General features: G+C 35.2%; 1 protein-coding gene across 22 annotated transcripts in view; it reads right to left on the bottom strand.

Moving 5' to 3' along the window:
- The window catches only part of Cntn5 (contactin 5), a 1,206,007-nt gene that overhangs the window by 32,751 nt on the left and 1,152,578 nt on the right, over nucleotides 1-20,678 (bottom strand). For all 22 annotated transcript variants that reach the window (XM_087212119.1, XM_087212127.1, XM_087212125.1 and 19 more), the window contains 2 exons: nucleotides 18,998-19,232; nucleotides 9,945-10,054 (listed from right to left, as the gene is read on the bottom strand). In XM_087212119.1, the coding sequence (XP_087068245.1) occupies nucleotides 9,945-10,054; nucleotides 18,998-19,232 (345 nt within the window). The remainder of the gene's footprint in view (nucleotides 1-9,944; nucleotides 10,055-18,997; nucleotides 19,233-20,678) is intronic.

The raw sequence follows: 20,678 nt of genomic DNA, 5'->3' as shown, positions 1-20,678 counted from the left end.
CAAAATAGCAGATGAGTATATATTTGACAGGGAACATATTCTAGAAGGAAATAAATCTGTGCACACAACTTCAGAAATGATTTATTTTTTTATTTATCCTATTCTATTTTACTGAGTACATCAAGGGAAATTTCCGAGATAAAAGTCTCATTTTTCTTTCTTTTTTTTTTTTTCTTTCACATTTCTTTTATGAATAGGCTACAGTGGAACCTCGGTTCCTGAACTTGATTCTTTCCACAATTCTGGTCACAAGTCCAGTGGGACAAGAACCGAATCAAATTCAATGGTTAGGTTCAATGTTGATCTTATGGGGAAATTTGACTCAGTTCTCGTCCAGTTCAGTTTGCAACCAGAATCATGGTGAGACTTGCATTTGTGAACCAAGGTGCCACTGTATTTTTTTTTTAATTAAATTCTTTTATTGGTACATTGTAGGCATACAACACAATTACATTTCTCATTGGGAATTGTACCTTTACATAATGCATCTTGGTTCTTATTTTTTCCCCATTCCTAGCCCTCAATTCACCCCCTCCACTCTTCCCTATTTACAAAGACTTTATTTCCATTTTTTCCATTTCTCATCATTTTTCCTTTCCCTTCTTTCCTTTCCCCTGCCTCTCCCACTACCCCTACCCCTTTGGACCTTTTCTTCCTATTTTGCATTATCGATTATTCATTCTAATCATTGGTACATTTTAGGTATACAATATAATGACATTCATCATTGGAAATTTGCACCTTTACATAGTCTCTCTTGGGTTCTTATTTTTCACCCTTGCCCAGCCCTCCCTTCAACCCCTCCAGTCCTCCCTATTTACAAAGATTTTGTTCCTATGTTTCCATTTTCTCATATTAATCCCATTCCCTTCTATTCTTACCACTAGGCCTTCCACTTCCTTCCCCTTTGCCCCTTTTCTTCCTATTTCACATTATCTATTATACATTTAGTCCTTATTTACACTTTGAGTTTCTCACACCAGAGAAACTAAACTAAACTATTTATTCATGTGTGTCCTATTTATTTCACTTAAGAGTATTGCCTCAATGTGCATCCACTTAGCTATAAATGTCTCTAATTTCTCATTTTTTCATGGCTGAGTAGTACTCCATTTTATTAAAAAAACCCCACATTTTCTTTATCCAGTCTCCAGTTGATGGGCATTTGGGCTATTTCCAAGTTTTAGCTATCACAAACTGTGCTGCTATGAACATGGGCGCACATATATCACTGTGGTAGGATTCTTTTAATTCTTTGGGGAAGATCCTCAGCAGTGGAATAGTGGGGTCAAATGGGACTTCCAGTTTTAGTTCTTTGAGGTATCTCCATACTGATTTCCACAGTGCTTGCACCAGTCTACACTCCCACCAGCAGTGGACCAGGGTTCCTCTTTCCCCACAGCCCCACCAGCATTTGTTATTGGTTGATTTTATGATAGCAGCCATTCTTTCTGGAGTGAAGTGGAATCTCAGCATTGTTTTCATTTGCATCTCTCAAATGACCAGTGATGTTAAACATTTTTTCATGTATTTATTTGCTATTTCTACTTCTTTGTCTGAGAAATGTCTGTTCATTTCAGATGCCCATTTTCAGATTGGGTCTTTAAATTTGGGAGGTCTGATCTTTTTAAGTTCTTTATAGATTTGAGATAGTAGACCTTTGTCTGAGGAAGAGCAGGTGAAGATTTTTTCCCACATTGTGGGTTGTCTCCTCACACCGCTGGTGGTTTCTCTTGCTGTGCAGAAGCATTTTAAAAAGAAGAGATCCCACTTGTTGATTGTTTGTGCTAGTTCACAGGCCACTGAGGTTTCGTTCATAAAATCTTTTCCTACACTGATGTCTTCAAGGGTTCTACCTAGCCTCTGTTCCAACTGGTTCAGGGTTTCTATTTTAATATTTAGATCTTTAAACCATTTTGATTTTAGTTTAGTGCATGGTGAGAGATATAGGTCTAGTTTTAATCTTTGGCAAGTTGAAGCCCAATTTTTCCAGCACCATTTATTAAAGAGGCTATCTTTCCTGCAGTGAGGGTGTTTGGCTCCTTTATCGAAGATGAGATGGCTGAGTGTGTCTGGCATTGTTTCTGCATCTTCTAATCTGTTCCACTGGTTCTCGGGTCTGTTTCTTTGCCAGTACCAAGCTGTTTTTATCACAGTAGCTTTGTATTATAGTTGCAGGTTAGGGATTGTGATACCCCCTGCCATGTCTCTGTTACCTAGAATTGCTTTTGCTATTCTGGTTCTCTTCTTGTTCCAAATGAATTTTTGGATTGTTTTCTCAAGGTCCATAAAGTATTCTTCTGGGATCTCAATTGGAATTGCATTAAATCTATATAGCAGTTTTGGAAGTATGGCCATTTTCACTATATTGATCCTTCCTACCCAGGGGCAGGGGATGTCTGTGCATTTTCTGATATCATCTTCAATCTCTCTTTTCAGAGTGCCATAGTTTTCAGAGAAGAGGTCTTTGATTTCTTTCATTAGGTTGATTCCTAGGTATTTCAGTTTTTTGGATGCTATTGTGAAAGGAATTATTTGCCCTATTTCTCTCTCAGTGAGTCTGTCATTCATGTAGAGGAAAGCTATTGATTTCTGTGTATTGACCTTGTAACCAGCTACTTGACTGAATTTGGTTATTAAGTCTAGAAGACTTTTGGTGGAGTTCTTGGGATCTTCTATATAGAGAATCATGTCATCTGCAAATAATGACAATTTGACTTCTTCATTTCCTATCTTTATTCCTTTTATTTCTTTCTCTTGTCTAATTGCCGTGGCTAATGTTTCCAGAACTATATTGAACAAGAGTGGTGATAGTGGACATCCTTGTCTTGTTCCTGATTTTAGTGTGAAGGATTTCAGGTTTTGACCATTTAGTCTGATATTGGCTGTTGGTTTTTCATAGATGGCTTCTATGAAAAAAATAAGTTTGAGGTAGAGACCATCTGTTCCAATTTTTTGTAGGGTTTTTATCATAAATGCATGTTGGATTTTGTCAAATGCTTTTTCTGCGACTATGGAGATAATCATATGGTTTTTGTCCTTGGCTCTATTGATATAGTGTATTACATTGATTGATTTGTGTATATTAAACCATCCCTGCATCCCTGGGATGAATCCCACTTGATCAGGGTGTATGATCTTCTTGATGATCTTCTGCATTCTGTTTGCCATTATCTTATTAAGGATTTTTGCATCTATGCTCATTAGTGAGATTGGCCTATAGTTCTCCTTTTCGGTTGGGTCTTTCTCTGCCTTGGGGATCAAGGTGATGCTTGCTTCCAGGAATGAATTTGGGAGTATTGCTTCCCTTTCAATTTCACTGAAGAGTTTAAACAGTAGTGGCAGTAGTTCCTCTCTAAATGTCTTGTAGAATTTAGCAGTGGAGCCATCAGGGCCCGGGCTTTTCTTAGTTGATAAGTTTTTAATTACCTTTTCAATTTCATTGGTTGATATTGGGTTGTTCAGAATTTTTAGGTCTTCTTCGTTCAACTTTGGTAATTCATATGTATCTAGGAATCTGTCCATTTCTTCTGTGTTGTCCATCTTATTGGCGTATAGGTTCTGGAAATAGGTATTGATGATCCTCTGGATTTCTGCAGGGTCTGTTGGAATTTCACCCTTTTCATTCCTAATTGCATGGATTTGGGCCTTTTCTTTCCTTTTTCTGACAAGGTTGGCTAAGGGTTTGTCAATTTTGTTGATTCTTTCAAAGAACCAGTTCTTGGCTTCATTGATTTTTTTGTATTGTTCTCTTAGTCTCCATTGCATTGATTTCTCCTCTGATCTTTATAATTTCCTCCCTTGTATGAGCTTTGGGGTTGTCCTGCTCTTCTTTTGCTAGAAGCTTGAGGTTCAGCATCAGGTTGTTTGATTGGGCTCACTCTGTTTTCCTAATATGTGTATTCACTGCTAGTAATTTCCCTCCTAAGACTGCTTTCACTGTATCCCATAGATTCCCATATGTTGTACTGTCATTGTCATTTAATTGAAGTAACTGTCTGATTTCTTTAATTTCCTCTCTGACCCATTCGTTTTTCAGAAGTGTGTCGTTCAATTTCCTCGTGTTTATGAAATTTTTCGTTTCTTTTGCTATGGATCTCCAATTTCATTTCACTATGGTCTGATAATATACAGGGGATAATTTCAATTCCTTTGCACTTACTTAAACATGTTCTATGAGCGAGTATGTGGTCTATATTGGAGAACGACCCATGTGCAGCTGAGAAGAATTCATATTCTGATATTGTGGGGTGGAACACTATGTAAACCTCTCTTAAGTACATTTGTTCAAGAGTTCTATTGAGTTGTAGTATTTCATTACTTAGTTTTGTCTAGTTGGTCTATCTATTTGTGACAGTGGGGTGTTGAGGTCCCCCACTACAATTGTATTAGTGCATATCTGACTTTTCATGTCCGTTAGTATTTGTTTTATATAATTAGGTGCACTAGTTATTGGTGCATAGATATTTATGATTGTCATCTCTTCCTCTTGGATTCTTCCCTTTACAAGGATGTAGTGTCTTTCTTCATCTCTCTTAATCAATGTTTGCTTGAAATCTACTTGATCTGCAAAGAGGATAGCTACTTCTGCTTTTTTTTCAGGTTCCTGTCACTAGGAGTATTGTTTTCCACCCTTTAACTTTCAGTCTATGAGTTTCCTTTTGAATTAAGTGTGTTTCTTGTATGCAGCATATTGTTGGATTTTTCTTCTTGACCCATTCTGCCAGTCTATTTCTTTTAATTGGTGAATTGAGACCATTAACATTGATGGTTATAACTGACACGTATTGACTTATCATTGTCATGAGTTTTTCTTTTTGTTGGATTGTCCCCCTTTACATTTAATTTCTTTTCATGCCAGATGGGTTCATTCTGCTTTGCTTCCTGGGGTTGTGATCCTCAATGTCTTTTCCTAGGATATTGTCTAAAATTTTTTGGTGTTCTGGTTTGGTATTCATGAAGTTCCTCAGGTGCTCTTTGTCATGAAAGTATTTTATTTCTCCATCAATTTTGAAAGATAGTTTTGCAAGGTACATCAATCTGGGTTGGAGGCTGTTTTCCATTAGGGTTTGGAATATGTCACTCCAAGCTCTTCTTGCCTTGAGGGTTTGTGTTGAGAAGTCTGCTGTGATTCTGATGGGCTTTCCTCCCTATGTGATTTGTTTCTTTTCTCTAACTGCTTGTAGAATTTTGTTCTTCTGTTGAGTTTCTGGAATCTTAACAATTATATGCCTATGTGTAGATTTTTTTGATCAAGGTTATTTGGAGTCCTATATGCCTCACTTATCTGTATGTCAAGTTCTTTTCTGTTGCTTGGGAAGTTTTCTGCCATCACTTCTGCGAAGAGTTTTTTTTAATGTCATCTGCACTCTCTCCTGTTTCTTCTTTGACTCCAATCAGTCTTACGTTATTCTTTTTTTCATTATCTAGGAGCTGCTGGATCATTTTCTCATGATCCCTTATAATTTTTAAGCAATTTTTCTTTTCCTGGTTACTAATTGCAATCTTATCTTCTATATCTGAAATTCTGTCCTCACATTGGCTCATTCTGCTGTATAGACTTTCAATGGAGTTTTTCATGTCCTGGAAATATATTTGCATCTGTTTAATGGATTCCATTTGTTTCCTATGTTGAGATTCCATCATGTTCCTCAGCTCCTCTCTAGATTTATTAATCATGTCTTGCACTAGGAGCACAATCTCTGCTGTTATCTGAGAAATTATTTCTGATTTCATTTTCTCCAGATCCTCTTTTGTTGCCAGTTCAGGGAGTCCAGGTGGTTGAGTATCAGAGTGTTTCACTTCATTTCCCTTTGGGGTTGCTGTAGGTGATCTGGAAGTCTGTTTTTGAGACTTGTTTACGTGTCTTCTCATTTCAACCTGGAGGGTGGGGTGCTGTTGTTATCTGTGCGGCTCACATCATCTGAGCTGGGAACCTTGGGACAGTGGCTCAGAAGCCCCTTCTTCTGGGCTGGGAGTGGTGGGCCACAGGGCAGCCTGGAAGCACCTTCCACTGGGCCAGGAGTGCCGGGACAATTGGTGGCCTGGAAGGCCCTTCCTCTGAGCTGGGTGTGGTGGGACAGCGGCTCAGAAGCCCCTTCTTCTGGGCCACTTAGTTTTATAATTAACAAGATTTTTTTTCCATTGTTAAAACACCATATATTAAACAATAATTTGTAATGCAGTCTAAAATATAAATGTTAGAGTATCAATGGAGCCTATCATTTCTGTGCATAAAAATCAATTTTCAGAATTTGTGTCATTTTATTTTAATTTAAAAATATATTCATTATGATGATTGTTCCAAAATTTGATTTATTCCTATCAGCTTTTTATCTTTAAAGATACTCACTTTTGCTTGTGATAAGTTGTCACTTTGAATGAAATATATTTAGCAAAAACTCTGTGTTCTGACACTCTTGAATGTTACTCTTGATCTTAACCTTCAGACAAACCTTGATCAAAGCATTACAAAAACCTTTCTCTTCAAATCTGTTAAGAGTTTCTTCCATATCCATCTGGAATGCTCAGTTCTCACAGTTTGGTGATTTATGCATCTATGTATGCATGTACATAAGTACATATGTATGCACTGAGACAGATTTTCACTATGTTTCCCAGCTGGTCTTAAATGTCTGGGTTTAAACAGTCCTCCTTCCCTGGCCACTGTCATAACTCAGTGTGCCTGGCTTAGGGTTACAACATTTGACTCCATAGAACATAATGATTTGCTTCTCTTTAATTTTGAACTTTCATCATTTTCCTCTTTGTTTCTTTGACCAGACCTTCCTTTTTGAGCTCCAAATGGTAGGGCACTACTGGGATCAATTCTCAGATATCTTTTTTTGTCACTATTCAGTGATCTCAGCCAGTATATGCATAAAAACTATTTATATACTGGTGATTCCTTGGAGTGATTGTTTAATTCCCAGTCTTTGTTTTTCTGTAAAACTACTTTGACAACTTCTTATAGAAATAAGAAGGTTGGGCTGGGAACATAGCTTGTTAATTAGAGCACTTGCCTACCATGCTTGAGGTCATGGGTTTGATCCTTAGTATCACACACATACACACAAACCCACAAAAACTAAATAAAGAACATTTATAAAACTTATTCAAAATGATGCTTAATTTTTCATCCCAAATCTACTTCTTTCTGAGTTCCACATTTCTGTGAATGACAGTGGCAATTTGAGCATTTTATTAGATTGAAAAATCTGGAATTATTATTGACTCTTCTCTTTTTCATAGCCCATATCAACTTTATTATCAAATCTTTTCATATCTTCATTCAAAGTTTAGTATCTTAAAAGGAACACTTCTCATAAAATCTACTGCTACTATCACTCTGTCTCAACTGCTTTTCTGACTCCTTCCCAAAGTCTTTCCTAAAGCCTGTTTTCTGCCTGCTAAACTGAAAAAGTTTTTAAAATTATGCCAGATATTGACAAGCTTTCCATATTTAAAATGTTTAAGGCTTCTCCTTATATTTAGTATAAAATCCATGGTTTTTGCCCTGGTTCACAAGACCACATATCCTTTGGTCTTTGTCCTGGTAATCTTTCCACCATCTTGCTACATCTTTCTGCACTCATTGCTCTCCCATTTCTTTCTCATTCAGTAATGATTTACTCAAATGTTCCAGTCTCAAAAAGGGGATCTTTTTAAACCTCTAAAATACTTTTAAATCTTTACCTTCTTGCTCTGTTTGATTTTTCTACACAGGTTTCATCATCAACTGAAATTATGTCACACACATTTTAGCAATTTTTTGATGTTAATGTCTTCCCTACTTCAATATAATCTTCAAAAAAGTGCCACCTTTATTTTGCTCATCATTTTATTCTTAGCATTTAGCTCAAAGTATGGTATTTTAGCAAGGTCTTCATAAATATTTGTTGAATTAGTGAATGAATGATTTGTATTTAGGGAGAGAAAGATTGTTCACATATTTAAATCTTACATGATCATGGTAGGGTATCATAGAAACATGTCAATACAGTGAGTCACAGTGGTTATGTGAATGACAACCTTTTAGGATAGGTTAAAAAAATGAAGGTAATTGCCTGTGTGAAGGAGCACCACTGAGAGAGATAGGTTGGATCCTCACTACCCTGTGCACCAGAATATACTTGTGACTTGCTAAAAGTACACACCAGACACTTGCCCCCAAGGGCTCTGATTCAGAGATCTACGGTGGATATATACTTAGGTAGTTATTTTTAAGCGGTTGGGCCTCTTAAAGCCAGAGCCTGAAATAGGGATTTGAGTGTATGAGATTTACTGGGAGAGTGCTTGCAGAAAAAATCTGTAAGGAAGAGAAAATGACACATGGGGAAGTTGAGCAAATGGGTAGTCCCCAGGTAATCTATCCTTGGCCTGACACACACAGCAAGGGCTCTGTATTGCAGCCCATACCCTAAAGTTGTTTCTCCTTAAAGCAAAAGACTAGGATTAGTCACTGGGGTTTGGCTGCTTCACTTTCCAGGCAAGGCAGGCCCTCAATGGAGGGCAATTCTCCAGAGGGGAAGCTGAAAATCATCATCATCCAACACCCACAGCACCCGGGGGACACTGCACTGGGCCAGAAAGGGACCTGGGCTAGTTGCCACAGTTATAGTCATACAAAAAAAAATGGGCTAATTGTGAAGCCCAGACATTCATTTTATTTATTTATTTTTGGAACCGAGGATCGAACTGGGGTCCTTGCGCTTGCGCAGCAGGCAGAGAAACCACTGACATAATCCCCGGCCCAACCAGACATTCATTCTTTCAACAAATATATACAGTGTCCTGTCCTGGGCTAAATACTTTTAGTTGCTGGGATTCAGTGATGAATAGACACAGTCCCTGCAGCATTCATAGGGAGAAATAGAAATTAATCAAATGTATATGCAATCATAATAAGGAACTACTGTGTTATCATGCCAAATAATGAATTAAAGCAAACTTGTAAAAATAAGCCCATAATATTATGCAAGCAGGTAACTTTTAAAAAAATAAATGGTTCTTGCAGTAACTCTGAGATTATGTAAATTATCACAGTACTTGTTAGCTAATGCTAGCTGTATGTTACTCAGTTATCAGGCATTATTTGAAAAGTAAAATAGAATTTAAAAAATTGTTTCAACACTGGCACCATATCTGTGCACAAGACCTTTACATACCATTATTTCAAAAACCAGTCAATTTCCTCTTTATAGAAGCAGAGTAAGAATTAAAAATTTTAAATGCAACTGGTCAGATGCCAGTTCCCTTTTGTCTTTTCAAATTACTCTCTTCATTCCTATCCCAGTCTGGCAAGAAAAGCAAAAGTAAAACCTGTATGAGAAGCGGTGATCTTGCTATGGTTGAATATTCAAATTTGCAGACTTCCCATAATCCTCTAGTCCTGGTGGAGGCTACAACTTTTTGGAAGTCACTGAACTGATATGCAATGTTCACCGCTATAAAACTGGCATTATTGTGTATAAAATAGCAATATTTAATTATTAAAAAAGACACTTGAACAAATACATACAGATCACTAGGTTCTAAACAAAGTTTGAGAATTCAATAATAATATAGAACATCTGAGATAAGTCCAAAGAAATTAAGAAAAATTTTGTTTTTATATATTTCATTATTAGACATGAGAACATTTAAATCACTAATAAATTAGTGCATAACAGTAAATATCTACCTGAAATTCCTGATTTTATCTAGTACTCTATTTTCATCTCTTTTGTTGTATCTTTGAATACTGATATGGCAACTACTACACTGAAAAATAAGTCAGCTAATGAGGAACATGGCACTTGTCGGTAAAATAGTGTTTCTTACTTTAACACAGAGAAGAATTTCAAAGGAATATAATTCTGTCGAAGTGTCACCAAACCATTTCTTTAGGAGGATGTAGCACCAGCAGAAATAACAAGGCTTATTTTCAGTAATTCTGTTCATACCTCAAATCCCTGTGGTCTTCCTAGACTCTCTTTAATATGTTTCCATGCAACAAGAATCTCTGACACAGACACACTTGTAGCCTTGACATCAGTAGGAGCAGCACTGGGTTCTGTAGGAAAGAAAGTAGAAATAATAAGCCATGAATGTAATAAGTATGTCTATCAAATTAGTGCACCCACACTCATGTGATGTTCACTGCTTTCTACCTTACTTTTGCAATGAACTGCTCTAGCAGTTATGAAAAACACAAGACAAAAAGATGATCTTGTTGGATTTCTACATTTAGGTTAAGTCTCTTCAATACCTGACCAATACAGTGACAAATTACAAATCTGGCAAAATAAGCAGAGATCTTTATCCTTGGATTAGCTATGACAGTTCTAAGTTAAAAGGTCTGATTCAAGTTGTCTACCAATCTGCCATAATGTTGAAGAGAATGGACTACGGAGTCAGGATTGGCTTTTTTCCTGTTGTTGTTGCTGCTACTGTTAATTTTTACCTTTAAAAATTATTTGTGATTATATAATACATACATGTATGAAAACATCACATCCCATTAATGTACAATTTTTGTGTTTTTTACGTCTCAGCTATACTATAAATCTAATAAATAATACTTTTAAATTTACCTTTAGGTAAATTTTTACCTCCTTCTATTCCCTAATTTTATCTTCTGTAATATGTGCCTAATAAGAGTATTATCTCATAGACTTTAAGACTAGTTTTAATTATCATAAGACATGTAAAATATTTAGTGCTATGGTTGGCACTTAAAATGACCATTCCCAAATATATATTAATTATGGAGGAACAAACAATATAAGAGACATTAGATATTTTTTGATGTTCTGACCACAAAACTACATTTCTCTGATTATATAAGAAATGTGTTATGAATCATGATATTCAAGGCATGTGTTGACTTTTAAGACAGGTGTGAGCTGAATAGAAAAGTCTCTGAAGACCTTAGTGGTGTTGCTCAAAACACCACTTTTCATTTGTTTCTATGTTTAGTGACCTTTCACACTAGTTTTTTTAAGTGCACCATGTCTGATTGGCATCTGTCAAGAGGGGCCTTTTATTTTAGGTTGTGTGGTCTGTGAGCAACAAAATATTTCTAGTTTTGACACAAGTGAATCATAAATACTGTCACAAATACATGTTAAATGAAATAGCAGAGTAAAAGCTATATATTAAGTCAAGCAGTTCTGTATAAACTATTTAAAAAATCATACCCCATAATAATTGTAGAGATTTTGATGCCCTATATCACTGGTAAGAATTCAGATTAATGTATTAAATTTTTTAAAATTTTTTTCAGTTTCAGGACACCAACCATATAGCAAAGATAGGGTTCTAAATAAGATTCTTGAAAGGTATTAAGGCAGGTATTGAAAGAATTATAACCTTTTCTGAGATCTTTCCTTTTCTAATAGAAGGTAGTCATACATCTACCTAATACTTTTTATATTATTAATTGAAAATATTAGTCAAAAATATCTATTCATTAATGGAGAAGAAGCCTACAGAAGATATTTTCACAGGTATATATTTGCACCAAGCAGTGCTTTTCTTTTGGTAAAGCTTTCATTAAAATCATATGACATAATTATGTCACCAGTGATTCTGTAAATTCACATTAATCTTTCACAGAAGCTGACATCAATTCCTGTCATGGTATAAATTGTAGATTCTTGTCCTGTCACCCTTTGAATATTTTTTATTATTTTCTTTTCTGTGGTTTCACTAATTCCACTTTCCAACTCCCCAGTAGTTATCTACTCATTGTTTTTAAAAGTGTATTCTGGGGAGAGCTTCTAGTTCTATTTCATTCTAGAATTTTGATTAGCATACTTGCAACACAATTATTTTCATTATTGTTTAATAGTGAAGATTTTTGGTTTTGCAATTAAATGAAAGGAAATGCTGATGTTTTTGAGGTGTGTACAATTTGATCTCTAGGATTTAGGATATGATTTATTTCTAAGGGAACCACACTTTGCATATCATTTGCTATTCAGTTGCAGTTTTGCTTCTCTTTAAAATAAATGTGTTTGTAGAGATTTGTGTGCCAAGTGCCTTCTTTCAGCTTTTATATTACTGAAGCAATCACATCTTTGTCAAAGAAGATTGCAGGGGGATAAATAATTTCAGAAGCACAAAACATGTGGTCGGGTGGCAGCTTTTCTATCCTTTATCTTTAAAGAAAAAATTACTTTTCTATTAGCTTTCAGGGGTACTACACAAGTTTAAATACCTCTCAAATAGAAAGTGAGAAAAAAAACCCCAGAAAACAAAGTAAAAGAAAAAGAAAAATGTTCAGAACCTACTTCCAAGCCAGGTGTCTTAATTTCTATTTAAAAGATATGAATATTTAAAATCAGGTCACCTGACATTTCACAGTTGCATTCTTGGGGTTTGCACATTATAGTTCCATGAAATTGAATGAAGGTGAATGAATCTTGCAAGAAGTACTTTGTTTCACTTTTTTTGATCTAAATATTATCAGAAGTAGACCCATGCTGACCTCAATTGGAAATTTCAGCATGGAAAAAAAAAATGATCTCAATTAGTTTCTTCCAGAAATTCTCTTATATCCTGCTTGATAGCTGAATGAATAAAAAGTTTGCCTTCATACAAGAATAACCGGATCACAGAAAGCCTGGGCTGGAACTCCCTGTTCTGTTTGGAAACCCAGTGTAGCTGAATAATGGACAGTGGCAACCAGAAAGGGTTTTAAAAAATCACTTGGGTCAAAAGTCACGAATGCATGGCCAGTGGATCTTTGGTCATTTTATTTGTCTGTTTAATGTGTTCAAATAAATTAAGCCAATAGTTGAGTTGTAATCTTTTATGTGAATATAAGAATTTATAACTTTGAAATAAAAAGAGGAAACAAACCTGAATTCTTGGGAGTAGGGCATTGAGAATTAGCAGATTACTCCCTCAGGGCATGTGCTGCTCACTTTGCTGGAGCCCCGACTGGTCCCCATTGTCTCCCATAGGGAGTACCTGGGTGTTTATATTTCTTAACTGACATTGGAGATCTTTGAATTATAAAACTATGTTTTAAACTTAAGCTATGTTTTAAATTTTGTGCCAAGTAAGCAACTGACTTGTTCTCAATCTCTTAGAGTCAATTTTGCAGTGTAGAGAAGATAGATTACTAGAAATGTACATAGTTTAATCTTTTTTCATTAATTTTATTGGTACATTTAAGGTATACAATATAATGACATTCATCATTGGAAATTTGCACCTTTACATAATCCACTTGGTTCTTATTTTTTCCGCATTCCCCTGCCCTCCCTTCAACCCCTCCCACCCTCCCTTATCTACAAAGACTTTGTTTCCATGTTTTGTTTTTCTCATATTAATTCCATTCCCTTCTTTCTTTTCCCCTACCCTCCCACTGCCCCCTACCCCTTTCCCCTTTTCTTCCTATTTCACATTATCTATTATATCTTTTAGTCCTTATTTACACTTTCAATTTCTCACACTAGAGAAACTCTTCGGTATTTACACATGTGTGTCCTATTTATTTCACTTAAGAGTATTGGCTCAATATGCATCCATCTTTTGTTTTTTAGTTTAGTTTGTTTGTTTTTGAGACAGGGTCTTGCTGTGTAGTCCAGGCTGGTCTTGAACTAACTATGTATGGAGTCCAGGCTGGCCTCGAACTTGTGGCAATCTTCCTGCTTCAGCCTCCAAAGTGCTTATAGTTCATTCTTTTGCTACCCAAATACCTCCTAATAACTGACAAAGCAACAAATAAAATATGATTAGAAACAAAACAGATGAGGGGAAGAGCTCAAAGTGATAATAAGTATCAGGTTGTGAAGATTTGCTGTGTTCCAAGCCCATTTAATTCTTTACATATACTAACACATCCAACAACTCTATTATTACTTTCATTACTTTTCACATGAGAAAATTGAGGAACAGAAGTTAAGCAACCTAAGATCACATACTGCCAAGTGGTAGAGGGATTGATTTGAACACAGGCAACAAGGCTGTAGCCACCCCACTTCCGTGCTTCTGGGTGTGTCATGCTGTGCACATTCGATTGCTTTTTGTTCCTCACCTCTCCACTTCTAAATCCTCTCAATAATTTTCATGTTGAATTTCCCCTGATTGAGCTTTCTGCTTCTAGGTCTTGCCAGAAATTAGCCCAATTTCATCCTCCTGTAACCTTGCCACAAGTTCACTATCAACTCCCTTTATTGTTAGTTCATGAACTTTTTTCTAAGTTTGAACCACATCTGTGCTGTTCCTCATACAGCATGTCACATTTGGGGAGTTCTAAAACTCTCCTGAACTTTAAATCACATGATGTTTTCTGTCACTCTTATCTATTACACTCAGGTAATTTGATGAAAATTCAGGAACTTATGCCTGAGATTAAACTGGTTTTATGTCTAGTAGACTCAAAGACTTAAAAGGATCTACTTCTCTCGCTTATGATAATATTAAGGAGGCTGCACTCTTTTACTTCAATCTAGGGATATGAAGTGGACATGCTTATTGATAGATTTCAGGATCTGTTAGATTAAAAAATTTGAACAGTATTACCATGCTCATAAATTTATATGATACATTTGTTTCAAGTGACCTAGTAGCCAGAGTTCTCCAAGTAATATGGGGGCATGTACTTATAATATTGATCTTATATCTGACTCTCAAGAGGGGTGAGCAACAGCATTAATCACAGGAGAATTTAATAAACTCACAGGAGAAGGTTATGATTTCATTATTTAAAAATTCAGCGAAGACAGCTGTAGTTGAACTTTTAAGGAACTAATCCAAATAGATCATATGGCAAAGATAGGAAATTATTCCTTTTATTTTATAACTAATATGCCAATTTATTAATTTCCAAGTTCACGTAAATCCCACTGAGCTCACTTTCAGCTAAGAACTCTTCTGGAGAATAATGCCTTACGAATGTTAGGTTTTAATTTGAAATGTGGTAGCTCTGTTTGCAAGGAGATAATTGCATATCATTTTCTTTAAATGAAGAGAGGCTTTTAAGATTTAATAAAAATAAAAGCAGCACACATTTTCAATATAAGACAAAAGCCAAAAAAACAAAACAAAAAAACCCCACTATGCTGAAAAGGCTAAAGTACGTCACAAATAAATCTTTCAACCCAATGGATATCAAAAGTATATCGAATTTCTGTTTTTCTGTTAGATATAATTGAATGCTCTGGTTCTTCTAATCCAAAATTATAGTAATAACCACAGGGAAAATGTATATAAGTTTAACTATTAAATATTTCTAGAGATGTGAAAGTGAACCACTAATTTGGCTTTTCATCTTGGAAATTTTAAAATCAATTTTACCATTTCTTTTAAAATCATTTGTGTTGAAACTTTATTAGTGTTTAAAAAAATGGAATTGCTTAAAAATGAGGGTATTGCTCACGGCTTTACTATGCCCTAAAGATCTGTAGTTTAATCAAGGTTAGGAATGCACATAGTTCTTTCTTTCTTTCATGGTTTAACATGAATAGATATGTGACAGATATATAGGGTGCATGGAAATGCTGGTAGGCAAATGTCTCTCCTCCCAGGCTTATGTCAGATGTTACTTGGCACTGATAGAGCATTTAAGGGTTAATTTTGTTGTGGAAATATTGAAAGGATTCAAATATTCAAGAGTGTTAGCAAAAGAATCACTTGCAACAATTTTTGATAGTACTCTAGGGTCATAGTCAACATTAGAAATGTGAAAGTCAAGGTCATATTCAGAGTGACTTGCCAGTATCAATATTTGTAAGTGATCATTATTTTTGGTAACAGGTTGACTCAAGGTTCTCCTTATAATAACAACTTGTATTCTAGTAGGCTTTTGTGAAAGGACAAGATGAAGGGTATGAATGAATGCTCAAAAGCACCTATGGAAGGATATTCTGGATGGGAATATCATACATCGTTAATGTTCCAGTGGGGAAGAGCTTGAGAAGTAGTCCTGTAAGGTATGCCTGTATGTCTTTGTAGCACAAATTCTGGTAGCTGGATGTTAACACCTTTCCCCCTCCAGCTATGTCAGCTGTGAAAAGATGGCTTTTTCATGGTGATCTAGGCATAAAGCTAGTGCTCTTCATATGAAGAAAAAGTAAGCCTCTAAATAGAAATGCAGTCTCACGGATTTGTTCTTTACTGTATCTAAGGATGTGGAGGGATTTGGAAGTGATAACAAAGTGGATTGGAATAAAGAAGCAGAATTTGTCTTAAGAAGAAATGCAATCTAAGTCAGATGTGTGGGGCTTGAGCCAAAAATATAATGATAAAAACACAAAGAATTTTTATAAATAGAAATAGAGTAGAAGGAGCCTGCATCAGCAGAAATAACTAAAACCTGTTGTTTTATGAATTTATTACAGGTCTTAACTCTTAAAAACTGGTTCAATCTTTGAAATGGTCACTCATTTTCAATTAAGGCAGTTTTCCAAGTGAATATAAATGTTAATTTGTCCGGTTTTATTGTATAGCAAAAGCTAATTTACTATCACTACTTATTTGGGACAACTGTTCAAAAGAATATTTTTGAACATAGAATAAATTGACAGAATTTTACTTTGAGATTTGTGAAGGCTTCCAGAGATGTTCTAGTCAAAAACTTTATTATTAAAATATGGCAACATAGAGTCCCAAATAAATATACTTCCCCAAATCATGTGACCATATTTCAATTTAGACTGTGCTGACTCCAGGCAAAAGCACTTCTTTTCCCTGCCCTGCTTTTTTTTTTTTTTTTTGGTTGAAACAAAATGATGCCAACATTGTACTCATATTTACACATAAATTTATAAATTTAATTAGTGAGAAAATGCCAAGAGTACATTTGCATTCTATTGTCTGAACGAAAGCAGGCTTTTTCCAGTCTTAATCTGTCTGGTATCTTTCATACTTTAGTCTACAAATAAATGAAGTGTTATCATGAAATATGTTACAGCAACAGCCTCAGAGTTTTTGAAAGAAAATATGCATATTTCCTTTTTAGCTTGAAAGAGAAATCTCTACAGGCAATCCATGTCAAGTTTAATGGAACATAGTATTTAAACAAGGGTAGCTGCAATAATTTAATTTCAAAGCAAAGACTGACAAGAAGCTTACAGAGCTGAATTTCTTAGAGGCTGCACTGGAGTTACCATACAAAGCATGTGCACAAACTCCTGCAGCTCACCTCATGTGACCTTTGGGGCTATGTGCTTGATAATTGAGTTGGAACAATTTTAAAGTAACAAGAATATGCACTTCCTGAATAAAACATGTACTTCAAAATAGATCTTTGGAGTAATAAATAATAGAAAATATCATTATTATGTACATCCCTGGGGAGATTGTATAGGGGTTAAAGCTTGTGGTTCAGAATCAGATAGCCCCGGTGAAAATCCCACCTGTGTCACTTACTGTTGTTATATTACAATTCTGTCACTGGTGTGAATTTGGATATGTTACTTACCCTCACCGAGGCTCAGTTGCCTGAAAAGAAGATTTTAACTTGATATTGAGTTCTTACATGTACTTGGTTTTATGTGTTAAATTATAAAATAAGTAATTAGCACATAGACTATATCTGAAAACACAGCAGAACCCGAGATGCTGAATGCATGGAATACCCATGATCCCTTTCTGTTACTTGGTTCTTCATTTTCCTGGCCATTCTTCAATGAGGATCAGTTGTTTTGCTTTTGCTTCAAACTTTGGTTCTATGTTTTAAAAATGCAAGTCAGCTTTTACTGAAAAACTACGTCTTTACATAAATCAATTACTGTATTTATTTTTCTATATTCAAATGACCTCATATATTACTTTCTACAAAGCTCAGATCTCCTAGAATATTAGTAATTCCTTTGAGTTATTGAGGACACACGCATGGGCATGAAACAAGTAAAAGAGTCAGTTTATGATGACCACACTAATCTAAAAGGTTAAATGAGGAGCCAGGGATTTAGCTCAGTGGTTCTGCTGCCTGCTTCGCAAGCACAAGGTCTCAAGTTTGATCACTGGTACCAAAAAAAAAAAAAAGTCAAATGAGTGCTGCCTTTTGTGTAAAAAAAACCCCACAAAAAACAAAAAAATATTTTCTTATTTATTTGTCAATTTAGGTCATATGAAGCAAACAAGAAATAATTTTTAATTGGCAGGGACAATTGAAATTCTGGACCTCAATAAAAGAATCTCGAGTAAAAGCTAACTTATGGAGGTTAGATTAACCATGTTTTCTTTACTTAGAAAACTTGAAAGAAAGCAGGATTTTGACATTGGGATGTGGGTTCAGAGTTTAGCTCCACTACTGGCTGAATCTAAGCATGAGTAGTCAGTTTTACAGTTTACTCACCAGCAAAATGATTATATTGTCTACTAGGTACTGCTCACTTAGTTGTTTCTTAAAAATTAAATGGGCCCACTTGTATGATGGCAGCATGCTTTGAAAAATTAGGGATTTAATGATTAGAGAGATGTGAATTTAATTCTCAGTTACAAGCTGTGTAATCTTTAGGAAGTTTTTGAACTTTTCTGAGGTACAATTTCTCTTTCTACTCAATGCCTATTACACAAAATTATCAGGAGGATTTCATGATGTGAAAAACATCTGTCAGAAAGCCCTGCCTGATACATCTTTATTAATACAGTGGTTTGTGAATTAGAGTTGGAAAGAAATGTTCATTGTTCATATAGTCTTTACTTAGATTTATTTTATGTACATATTTAAATTTCTAACAAAAAAGTTTGGTTAAATAGCTTCTAGATAATGGAATACAACACAGGGATTACTGGATTACTAGTCTTATTATTATGGAAAGATATTTGCCATATATTGTTAGGAAATGAAGAACATAAAGCAATGTATGTAGACATTTGTTTCTATTAACAAATTTCAAAAATCTTTTAGAAATATATATCTAAAAACTGTAGTATTATAAATTTTATTCTATCTTGGCTTATTGATTTTCTAATATAAGAATGAAATTTCTCATTATTCAAATAACAAAATAAGATATTACCATATTGAATCAAAAAGAGAGATAAAGGAACTGACCTCCTTCAGCTGAACAGATGACCACAATTTGACTGAAAGGTCCATCCCCTTTATTGTTATAAACGCCAACCTTCACTTCAAAGGGAGTCAGCGGAGGGACACTTTCATCTCGATAGATGAATTTGGAAGCTTCAGAGGATGTCACCATTTTTTCCTTCCAGCCTCGTGTTCCATTGGGTCTGAAAGCCACAATATAGCCAAAACCTTCCCCATTCTGAAACTCTTCAGATACTGGCTAAAGAAGAAAAAGACAATTAATTATCAGCAATATGACTAAGACAAAACTACACTTCCTCCAAATTCTAAGTTTTTAAAGATGGAGAGCTGGAGAAAAAGCAACTCAAACCTAATAGTACGGTGGAAACTAAGATAGCAAAGTACTTTGGAAATTTTGGGAAACTTAAAAACCTTTAGAAGTTAAAAATGAAAAATTGTATCAGTTAGTATGTAAGAAAATTCACAAGAGTATAGAAAACTCTTGAAGTGAAACACATTTCCTCAATTAGTCATGTATATGAAATGAAGACCTTAGATTCCACACTAGAATTTAATACATTGAGAAAACTGTCATGTGGTCTGGTGGTTGGGAATGTCTCGTCAGTGGCAATGCTCAGCAGAGCACTCTGCACAACACATCTAAAATAGATTAATGTAAGACCTTTCTTCTAGCATTCTTTCAATTGCACCTGTGTAGTAATAACATGCAAAACAACTGGACTGTGGGACATTTCTAAGGAAATTTTTGTGCCATATGTATATGGCTTATACTTAAATTTATTAAATAGGTTTCAACTGCCTGTCATAGAAAGGAATAATTGTGATTGACTAGTGAGTGGAGCAAAGATACGAGACGCTGCCTAGCACAGTGCTTAACACGTAGTAGATATTTGTTAGGATTTTTCTTTTGAATTTTCTTTTTGAATTTTGAACAACTATGCATTGAGTGAAAGAAGGAGAACAAAACCTATTATATCAAAGCTCATTGGGAATGAGCTCTAGGGAAGGGCAATTCCATTTACAGAGATAAGATCTCAGTGAAGATCAGATATTGGGAAGTTAATATGGCTGCAGAAATCAAAAGGAGGACATGAAATTTCATTAAGAGGAATGAGTAGAAGAATAGGACAGATGATATGCTCATGGAAGATTTCTTGTTGCAAAAAGATGTTTTACTTCACACTTTATTGTGATTTGTAAAGTTAGGAAGTTGTTTTATTTCTCCAGCAGACATTGTTTACATCCATGTCTGTTGATTCTAAGGCTTAGTTCTGTGAGCTACATCGTTACACTTAATAGTAAGTTATTTTTTCCTGTGCTGGAGTTGGAACCCAGGGCCTAATCTATGCTAGGCTGAGGCTCTACAGTGATCTGTATCTCCAGGCCCAATAATAAAGGGAAAGTGGCTTCATGGAAAAGTCAAGTGTCTTTGTGGAAAGTAAATATACTCCTTAAACATCTACCACTCCCACTGCTTTTCTTTGACAAGATATTTTCGAGGCCACAAAATATGGTAGATGAAAGAATCCAAATTTTGTACATTAAGGAAATACTTAAACTTTTCTTCAGTTTCAAAGTTTGTAAAATGATGAAAATCTTCCCTAGTAGAAGGATTCTTGAATGGATTAAATAAGATAAGCTAGGCTCTGTGCTACATATCCAGTGGTGGTGAATTCCTTTCTCC

The sequence above is a fragment of the Heterocephalus glaber genome, unplaced genomic scaffold (assembly GCF_053883595.1).
Source record: "Heterocephalus glaber isolate CG9 unplaced genomic scaffold, H.glaber_assembly_v1.0 deba00001429, whole genome shotgun sequence".
Taxonomy (NCBI): domain Eukaryota; kingdom Metazoa; phylum Chordata; class Mammalia; order Rodentia; family Bathyergidae; genus Heterocephalus; species Heterocephalus glaber.
The sequence above is the reverse complement of the archived record's forward strand: the minus strand, read 5'-3'. Positions and strand labels throughout refer to the sequence as shown.